Genomic DNA, 11,010 nt, shown 5'->3' with positions numbered 1-11,010 from the left:
CTCAGACGGAGCAGCGTTAGCAAGAACAAAGCAGTGAATCAGAGAAATAAAAAGCTATTTTCTGATTGTTTCATGGCGGTTACATTCTAAAGCACAAATAAACACAGCCACAACTCTGCTTGACAGTGCGGGTAGGTCTGGCTTTGCCGGTTTTTGTGAAGCGCAAACTTCATCATGTGTGTAATTTTGTCGTTCTTTATACATCCATGACACAGACAGAGGAGAGAGACAGAGACAGCAACGTAACCTGGTCACAACGTTTTTATAGAAAGTACAACATTATGAATGAAGCTTCAAACTGTTGGGTATAGCCCCGCTTGAGCAGATATTTTTTTAGTTACTTCTGTTGTTGCTTTTGAATATCATTGGCACATGACATCTGTTTGACAGCAAAGCACCACGGGCAATAGTATAACATTTTGGGATATAGGCTTATTTATTTCGGTTAGGTAGCTTAGCATAAAGACTGGAAACAGTGGGAAACATGTAGCCTGGCTTTGTTTGAAGGTACTGAAATGTACCTGGAGCACACTAATTGACACATTACATTTAATTTGTTTAATCAGTACAGAAACTGAAATGTGAAAATAGCAAGTTATGGTTTTACAGGGGGTTATGTGACCACTGCTTGACTGGCAACATTACAGTGACAACAATTTACCTAGAAGTTATTCCTACCGGCCACGATGCAGACAGAGCCAGGATAGCTGTGTCCCCTGGTATCCAGTCTGTATGCTAAGCTAAGCTAAACTAAGCTGCTGATGGTAGCTTCATAATTAACTGATTTAGTTTTTTAACTAACATAGTTTACTAGAGATATGAGTCTCTCTTGGGAAGTTATATAGGTATATAAGCAAATTTCCCAAAATGTTGAACAAATCCTTTAATATTGACTCCCTTCCACTTCTGTAAATCTGTTCAAGTTGTCCAAGTCTGTTTCTTGAGACCAAAAATCCCTAAAAAATCCCTAATTAAACCTCCACAGCTTATCTTACTGGCTCAGAGTTGATCGTCTCAGTCTCAGCTGCTCAATCTATTTCTTGTCAGAATGTTATTTTGTATACACAGTGAACATCCCAGTATTTTGGCTCTCTTTAGTTAATTTAATCGTCCTCTCTTTCTCTTCCCCCCTCTCTTCCCTTCAGCTGTAGCTCCTCCACTGTAGAAAGACTGCTTCCTCCAGAATATGCCTTGTCTCCATGGTAACAGACCTCAGGCAGACCCAGAAAAACCTTGGGCCAGACTCGTCCACTCTTGTCCAACCTACCTTTTCCTGGACTGCACTGAAGAGGTTTTTAACAAGAATTCAGACATTTAATGACTCTTTATATATTTGTAATGTTCTCTATTAATCATTTTAGTCATTTTACCAGTTAGAGTGCATTCACAGGACCCAGAATGCCTAAAATATTGCCTGAAAATTTAAGTTGATATCATTTTAGAAGGTATTACTTTCTACTCTGTTGGTACTCCAATGCAGAGGACTTTCTATACATCCCTTAAACCAAAAGGAAAACATTATTCAGAAGTTTGCTTTCCTTGATCATTATGTCAGGGATATATTCATTCTCAATCAGGGTATCTTAAACTGGGAAACACCAGTCCCAAACTGGTCTGAGAGGAGCCCTAAACCAGGACCAGGATGCACCAGCTGTTCAGTCAGGTGCTGGGGCAGAGGGATCTATCCAGAGCGGGGGATCTGTTTTCTCTGGAGGACGCAGAGATTGAAGACTGTCTGTCTCAGGCTCTGGACCAGATCAAGGCCATCTCCTGCTCACCGGTCAGTAAGCGGAACCAACACATGTAGATGATATTTATCCAAAACATTACAGGGATAATGTTTGAATTTATTATTCATGTTCTCATCCATAATTCATCTCTTTTTCCTTCATTTATCATTGTGTCCTTCATTTTGCATCCTCTTACTGTCTGCTGGCTGACAGGACTATTTGACCAATGACAATGACCAGGCTGTGGTGGAGATTTGCATAACGCGCATCACCACGGCCATAAGGGAGACGGGCTCCATCGAGCAGCACAGCACGGCGCTGGTGGGGCTGTGGGAGTCGTGTCTGGAACATAACCTCACCCCGCAAGGTGAAAACACAGAGGACACGCCGCACGCCAAGATAGCCTCCGACATCACCAGCTGTATCCTGCAGGTACACACACACACACACATACACACACGCACAAGAGACATTGTTTTGTTGTACTCCTGAGATAAGTACTTTGTTATTTATTTTCCCTGAAGCACAAACTGCACACACAGCACACACCTTCACACATACCTTCAACACTTTGGAAATACATGCATGTTTGATTAATACAGCAGCCAATGTGCTACGCAGAGCATTTTAGATAGATAGATACTTTATTTATCCCGAAGGAAATTCAAGATGTGTTATCATAACCAATAAAACCCTGTATAATATGATTCTTCAGTACTAAATGTACCACACAGGGTTTTGATCAAAGAAAATACACTCTAACATCGACCATTTTCACCCCTTTAAATGAAGCAGTGTCTGCATGCAACCAGAGGCGTAGTGGTATGTATAAGCAGGCATTATACAGACCTTTAGACAGAAGATTTATATATGTACCCCAGATGTGTATCAGCGTACATCTTACAAAGTAAGGAAGTTGAGTCACAGTCTTTCATGCAGCCTGTAGTGTTGACTGTGGGGGGTATGAAATGGCTGAGTACAGTTAAAATACTACTGCTAATCACACAGCTACAAATATGTCAAGTCACTTAACTGAACTTTGTCTGACGATGATAATCCTGGCAACAGTTACAAAACTACTTAGAAGGAGAAGCACTTCAGTCAGTTAACAACATTACACTGACGGCCAAGGCACTGTGGGAGTTTATACACGGATCAGCCATAACATTCTGACCACCTGGGCACCCTGACTGGTCTGCAACTACGCAGCCCCATACGAAACACACTGTGATGCACTGTGTTTTCGAACCACAGGGGCCAGCCTTCACTCCCCACGTGCATCAGTTAGCCTTGGCCCCCCATGACCCTGTCTCCGGTTCTTTTCCTTCCTTGGAGCACTTTTGATAGGTACTGACCACGGCAAGGCCGGAAACAACCCCCACAACGAGCTGCCCAGTTTTGGCAGATGCTCTGTTTGGGGGGGGGGGGGCCAGTCGTCTAGCCATCAAAAATGTCGGGCCCTTGTCAATTAGTCGCCTCAAATTTTCACGCTGCCCATTTCCTGGCTTTCTAACACATCAATCTTGAAGGAGCAATTATGTCATTGCTGCCTAATTTATCCCACCCACGACAGTTCCATGCATAACCAGATAATCAGTGCTTACCTCACTTCACCAGTCAAGCTTATAATGTTTTATGACTTGATCGGTGTATCATATTGCAGTACATAATATACTTCATTACAAATAAAAGTCTTTGCGTTAAAATGTCTTATTAGAAGAATGGTATATAAAGTATCAAAATATTATAATGAAAGTGAGGTGGAGTTCTTCTGAATCTGAATCTGCTAAAACAAAGCGCCTGTATGTTTTGGGAACGTATCTAATTACCTCAGTGAGAAAAAATTTTGATTTCAGAAAATGATCTAAATTGAAAGTTGAGAAACAGTATTTGTCTTCTTGCCTTCAATCATCTCATCATCTCATCAATCTCATCAGACCCATGAGATGTATCTTGCTGATGGACTTTTCTGAGGCGTAAACCAACTCTTAACACAAAAAATACTGGGCAATGCCAATTTGTTTTCTGGACCATTTTATTGTCTTGGGGTATTTTTTACGTTACTAGTAATTGCTGCAGATCATAAGCTGAATGCTTCAACTATCTTAAGCCGTCAACATCAACGGTTGAAGGCTTTCTGGGGTAAAAAAAAAAAGAAGATGAAGAACGGCTTGGGCGCTAACACAACAGTTATAAATTCTAACATCCATCAGTGCAACATATCAATTAGTGGATTTTTACTTTGAGAGCAAATATTACTTATGTAATCACTGGGCGATGGGGTCCTATTAAATGCTAAATGTAAATCCACTATCGACCTTCGACACCAAAAAAGGCTTAAAAAGCAAAGGACTCTCTCCCCCTCTCTCCTATTTCTTGGTGTTGACATGAGAATTGTGCTTAATACCATCATAGAGGAGGCCTGATTCTTGATGAAAGGCGCACACACACACACACACACACACACACATGCACACACACACACGCACACACACAGAGGTGAGACTAAAAGTTCTGACAGCAGCCGCTCCAGGCTCTAATGTCCTAACTCCAGCAGTTATCAGTAGAGCGCTTCTCTTTCTCTTCTGTCCGTCGCGGTTTCTTTCTCTGCCTCTCTCAGTCTGTTTCCCGATTGATTTCATTCTGCCTATCTTCCCTGCCTTACTTGCTCTTTTCTTACCTTCTCTTACCCTCCAACTACCTTCATCTCCTCTCTGTTCTCTTCTACTCTCTTTGTCTTCCTGTCATTTTGAATCTACAGATGCACAAACGCATTTCTTACCCTTCCACTGACTCTCCCACAGAGAGGATGAGCGAAGTGAGCAACAGACGATAGGAAGAGGGGTTTTCATTCGCACGCTGCTTGTGCGCAACAAACACACATGTAGTGTATATGCCCACAGATTTCTTATGACAGCATCTTCAGTGTTTTTTTCCTTATATGGGCTGATTGATCTGTGCTGTGCCTTTTGTTAAAGTGACTCTACCTAAAGAGAAAGAGAGACTGGGAAGATAAAAACATCTGTACATTCATTTGCAAGTTAAAAATGTACTATAAATTAGTGCCTGCTAAATAAATGTAAAGTAGATTGACCGACAGTTTGATGGATCGTCTTGATTGACGGAGTAATGAAGTTTTTGTGGACACTGCCCTCCTGTGGCAGAATAGAGTTGTGGCAGACTGAGAAAGAAAGAATACAATTTTCTAACTCTCTGCAACATCAACAGTAAACATGATGTTGAAAGGCATTCTGGGTATTTCTGAGGTAGAAGTAGATGAGGAAGGTAGAGTTTGAAACTGGTTACACAGAGGAGAGATTATAACATCCAAAGAGTGCAGTGAAGACTGCTGATTAATTATACATCAAGAAACATATCCAACAGTGGATTTTTGTTTTAAGAGCAAATATAATTTATGTAATCACTGCTGGTGGTCTTAAAAATGTGAAAAATGTGTAGCCTGGAGCAGCAGCAGTCTCCTTTGGGCGTCTTTTAATCCATATATCTCTGTATTTCTTTGTTTGACACACACACACACACACACACTTGGTCTCAGTCTGTCCTGTTGAGGGTGCTAGTGTATTTAAAACCCCCTATCCTCATTCTTCCTTTTGTGAATGTTCACAGGGACAAACTTCTGCATTGATCTGCATCCTCAAACACAACACAACTCATAGCTGCTGCTTTTTGTCCCAGATGGTCCAAAATCTATTTGATGCATAGCTGACAATAGTGAGGACATCTTTAGGCCTCACTGAGTGTGTTGAGTGTTCCCATCATACTCTCAGTGCTTTCAAAGATCAAGCATCTGTGTTGCTGGGTCACTGTAGATGTTAAAAAAAAGACTTTAAGGGCAGGACGTTGCTTTTCTCTGGTCACCATGCAAACCCAGGGCTAGAGAGAGCTGGATCTTTGTAAAACAGATCCCTGCTTCTGTCAGTGTTCAGTTTTCTCTGTGGTCAAAGAGCAGTGCAGTGAGCTGGCTTAAAGGACCAAAAGCTTTTTACCACAAATCACTTTACAGATACAATTATTTAAGTCCTCCCCCTTGAGCTTCACTCTGCATAAAATTATGTGTGTGCAGTTTCATACTAAAAACCAAGCAGACTATTTGTATATATGTCGTCATACATGTCTAGAGGGTGATCTTAATTTTTTTTTTTATATCATTTGGCTGTACCTTAAAATGCTGAAAAATAGTTACTATTAATATGAAAAGGTGTTGCTGTCTCCTCAAACCTCCTCTCTCCTTTTGTCCCATCAGAACTACAGCTGTCCGTCAGTCATGGTGCTGGCCGTCCCGGTAGCGGTGCGGTTCCTGCAGAGAGGGAACAGGGAACTGAGCAGGAACATGTCCAGTTATCTCTCCCTGGCTGCTATTGCCAAGGCTGATCTGCTGGCTGAACACACAGAGGCCATAACACTCAGTGTGCTGGGAGGTAGGAAACACATACACGTTTACACAGATGAATATTTCCATAGTGTATGAACATATTAACATACATGCACTCAAATCTGCATGAACATTAAAACACAAGTTTTAATCCCCGTGCTGCCGTGATCCGCTAGATGTTGCTATGAAAATGGGGGGAAAGTTTTAGTTTTTTGTTTCTGTGACGTAAAAATTCTCAAACTACACTCTGACTCTTTCTCTATAAATATGGTTTAAGTGTTCTCCTGTGTTCCTTAACTCTTTCAAATCCAATGCTATTCAGTCGTTTACTTAGTTTCTGCTGCCGTCCACACATACAGATTTTCTTACACACTTAGGGAAATGTGTGTGTGGGCGTGTGCCTTTTGCAGAGACTATAAAGAGAAAGAGTCACAGAAGGAGTTTTGCAGGAAAGCTCTGCTTAAGAATGAACATTGAAATGATTCTCTAACAAGGCGTTATTATATTTATTTAGCTGTTAATGGCTGACATGTGGTTTTAGCTTGTAGAAATAGCACTTGTATTCTCTTACTGTGAGGGTAGCAGATCTGCAACAATGGGATCAACTTGTTTACTGGAGTAGAAAAATGGATTACTGTTGTAATCAGCAGTTGTAGTAGCCATAGTGAATAATGTTGCAATGATTGCCAGCTCATTGACGATATTAATGATGGTAAATAACAGCTGTTGCAAATCTAATTTCCCTGATGGCCCTCTGATGCAGCATGGAAACTCATACGCAAGAGGTAGTTATTGGGGAGAGAAAAGGGCAACAGCCGTTTGTCTTGTCTTTGTCTGTTTCAATGCTACATAAACATATTCTCTACTTCAATTTTTGTTCAAAAAATATAAAACAGGTTCACTGCTTTCATTGATTTGCCATACTGCTGTATAAAGATTTTTCAATTTACACACAAGAAATTCAACTGTAAGAATTTAAGAAAAAAAAATGTGTTTTTCCAAAAACCAAATAATATGAAATCAAATACGAAGTGTGAGGAAGTGCACGTGTCCTCTAAAAGCAGAACTAATAGGCTCTGAAAATACTCCAGGAGTTTAATGTGAAAATCTCTATTTTCAACAACTTCCCTTCTTAACATTTGAGGTCAGAGAGGGGAACCCAGCTGACCTCTGGTCAGTGGTTAAAGACAGCTATTCCCTGAAACCTTTTTTTCCTGCCCTTTAACCCCTTTTTTCAACACAGATGCTTTTCAAGCTCATTAATGTAGTGAAGGTGTCTAAAGGGCCATGGTTAGCACTGCCTGATGAAGATCTGTTTACCCCTCAGGCCTTCACACACACACACACAAACATACTGCTGTGCAGGGGTTCAGTTAATAGAGAACACCTCTCTTTCTCTACAAGTAATTCAGTCGCACATTGTGTGAACATGATTTTGTGAGGTTCTTTGTGCATTTGCATGTGCAGGTGTGTTTTTCTCTGTGAATCATTTGATGCTTTTGGCAACATGCTGAACTAACACCTCACAAACACACACACACACACACACACACACACAAGCACGTGGTGCTAATCACCTCATGCAGCACCAGAGTGAGTTGCCCACCATGGTGATGCTCCCACTGAGCACATTTTCTGCCAGCAGCTCAGCACATGAAACAGCTTAGCTCTCTGTTGTCTGCTTCATTTTACAAGTTTAGTCAGGGTTTCAGCTTAGAGCGTCAGATAGTTGGAAGACACTTTACACCTTTGATTCATGAAACTGTTGGTGAAAATAGAGATCGCAAGTGGTCCCTGCCAGTGGGAAAACAGGAATCAGGTGCTTTTTGTCTCATTAAAGTGGCGATATGAAAGTAAAGAGACTAGTTTTTCATTTGGTTTCTGTGTTTAAAACAAGCACCAGTCAACGTGGCTTACACCATTCTGCTGTACAACAGTCACATTTGAGAAATTACTAAAACAAAAAAGGATTAGTTTGGGAAGCACATTCACCTAATTGGCAAACTATTACACTCCACCGTGTTAATTGCTGATAGAGTTTGTCCCACAGCATCTCCAGGTCTTCACCTTTTTGCCATGGCTGCACAATTAATCGCGATATTATAAGAATCGCAATATGGCTAAGTGCAAGTAGAAAATCTAAGAAAGCTGGAATCTTTTGATAAAGGTTAAATGTGTGAAAATATAATGACATAGTGCAGCAGACATGCCCTGGTTGGTCTACAAATCTTGTTCTCTTGATTTAAAATAGAGACCCCAACAAATTTCACGTCATCATGATTTTAATAGTTTTTTCAGTGAAAATGAAATGTGTGATGCAAAGATGATCATTCCCACACTAATCGAGAATCATATCACATTTTAAATATCTGTCAAAATAATCTCAATATAATGTTTGACAATATGATGCAGCCCTGTATTAAACAAAGGTTAGAATAGCGGAGAGCAATAAACTCACATAAATACATATTTTACAGCTGAAGAACTCGCTGACTTTTTGTGTTTTCTAGCAAGAAACCCTTTTTTTTCTGGCTAAACTTTTTTTTCTCCATCCGTGTAAGCTAATATGTAATTAATATTTTGGTTAGCATGGTTATCATGTTTAGCTGCACAGTTGACTTTTGACAGTTTCACTGTTTAAGCACAGAATAACATCTGTAGTGTTGCATATTACTCACACATCAATATGCACTCGGCATTACGCCATTGGTAGAATAGAGACGCAAATAAAGAAGTCCCTCACTGATTGTATCAGTGTGTCATTTTAACATTTACTCTTTGTAGTCCACATTGACGTATCAAATTCCTGATTGTCAGCTGCTCAGGGGATACAGTCATAATGTTTTTTTCAAAACTTTGACCTTGAGATTTCTTTCCAATACTGTTAACTCCCCCAAAGCCATCACATAATATCACACTGGGGACACTCGCATACGCTAATACACAGTGAAACCTGGCCTTGTTTGTGAGCTGAGAGAGAGTGAGGAATAAAAAAAGAGAGAAGAAAGAGGAGGAAAAGATAGGGGAGATAAAAAGTTATATGCAAATACACACTAAATCTTCCAGTGGCTGTGATCCAGCTTGACGGGGGGTGATGAACTGATGGTGGGCCTTATTAAAGCTCAAATACACACACACACACACACACAGAGAGAGAGAGAGAGAGGATGAAAGTGAACAAGGCTTCCTGGAGGGCTTTATTATAGCGAGTTCAGATTCATGTTTCCTTGGGCAGTTTTTAATGCAGCCTAGGCAGTTTCAAAGTTACCCCCTGCTGCAACCCACTGCTGAGGCTCCTCTACGCCTCTCTGAACATTTCAACCTCATGTTGCCTGTTTAACAAGCAACTACTTCTTTCCTCCCCTCTGAAACCTCAACATAAACACAACACAACATAAACACAAGACTGCAAACACACGTGAGCAAAGCCCAACTGCGCACACACATGTAGCTCATAGAAGCAATAACAGATGACCTCTCTTTTTTTCCCAGCAGCCCTTTGTTCAGGAAGTGAGCTGATGTAATGGGGGTTTGGGTGATGTTGATGATGGGGGTGTTATGGGTTGGCTGCGCGAGCTTGCAGGATGGATGGACTGTGTGTGTATGTGTGTTTATGCTGGAGGTTTGTTGCTGAAGCCTGAGATACACTAATTCTCTCCATTGCTCTGTATTCTTTGGAAGACAATGTATTTTGTACTTTGTTGTATTTCTATCTTATATCTGTCAGTTGAGTGTATAGTGAGCTTTATAGGGATGTGTGTGTGTGTGTTTATAGTTACAGGAAGTCAGCAGCAGGATGCAGAAAGGGTTTTTATTATAGCGTGCTACAGTAACCAGTACATGCACACAGAAACATGTGGCATTGCTTTGGCCCCATAGGGATTTTAGAGCCTAGAGTTCCTTCCTTCTTTAAGTAAAACCTGATCTTGAGTTAACACTTAAGTTTGGAATGTGTCATCTGTCAAAGTTATATGTCTTTTTTGCTTCCCCTGCTGCAAAACATGTGTAGTTACTGTACTCTGGCCTGTAAGGTAAAGAGAAGGCAGAGTGAGGAAGGTTTGGGGCGAGTAGGATCCTGAATGTGAAAGGTGGTGTTTCCATTTTGTAACAGGTCACAGTTACAGAAACAGTTGGAGACTGTGCAGAGGTTGTTGCTGCAGGAGAAACGTGTTATATTTCACTAATGGGCCAGTAAACTAATGAGCCCAGTAAACTGTAAACATATGTGAGCAGCAAAAAGCTATCTATATTCATGACATGTGTTGAATTTATATTTTGTGTGTTGTATATCATCATTTGTGCAATTCAAACTTCAAACTATCATGAGAATTTGAACCTTTTCCTGTTTCATTATTTATGTAGACATTGTGACCTTTTTATTTTAAATGTAAATCCAACCAATTCTTTGTGAACAGATAGTAAGATAAGAAGGGAAAGCTAATAGAGAAAAGCCATTTTATTTTTCCTTGTAAAGCACTTTGAATTACCTGCTTTGTATGTTGATCAACAGACAATGCGGTGTCAGCAGTTGAACTCTTGTTACTGCTGTGAGCTTTGTGATGATAATTTAAATGTTAGCCATCATATATTGGCATATATTGGCTTTTTAATTAAATTGTCTTTAAACAAGCAAACACCTAATTCTTCCACCATCAGCAGAAGTCTTTGGCAAAAATTACAGGAAATTAAAGGTCCCGTGTGTAACATTTTGGAGGATCTATTGGCAGAAATAGAATATAATATTCATTGGTATGTTTTCATTGGTGTATAATCACCTTAATATAACAATTGTTGTGTTTTTGTTACCTTAGAATGAACCTTTTTTATCTACAGATGCCATGGGTAGCTTTCCATGGAGTTTATGTTGAACCAATATGTTTCTACAGT

At 40.3% G+C, this 11,010-nt stretch overlaps 1 protein-coding gene across 1 annotated transcript in view; it reads left to right on the top strand.

Moving 5' to 3' along the window:
- veph1 (ventricular zone expressed PH domain-containing 1) overlaps positions 1-11,010 on the top strand; it is a 70,191-nt gene that overhangs the window by 4,954 nt on the left and 54,227 nt on the right. The window contains exons 2-4 of the mRNA XM_035680059.1: positions 1,146-1,780; positions 1,944-2,162; positions 5,995-6,169. Coding sequence (XP_035535952.1) covers positions 1,643-1,780; positions 1,944-2,162; positions 5,995-6,169 — 532 coding nt within the window. The 5' untranslated portion in view covers positions 1,146-1,642. The remainder of the gene's footprint in view (positions 1-1,145; positions 1,781-1,943; positions 2,163-5,994; positions 6,170-11,010) is intronic.

This window comes from Morone saxatilis, unplaced genomic scaffold (genome assembly GCF_004916995.1).
Source record: "Morone saxatilis isolate NCDOM2014 unplaced genomic scaffold, NCSU_SB_2.0 Contig8, whole genome shotgun sequence".
In the NCBI taxonomy this organism is placed as follows: Eukaryota; Metazoa; Chordata; class Actinopteri; family Moronidae; genus Morone; species Morone saxatilis.
Note: the sequence above shows the minus strand (reverse complement) of the source record. Positions and strands in the feature narration are given on the sequence as shown.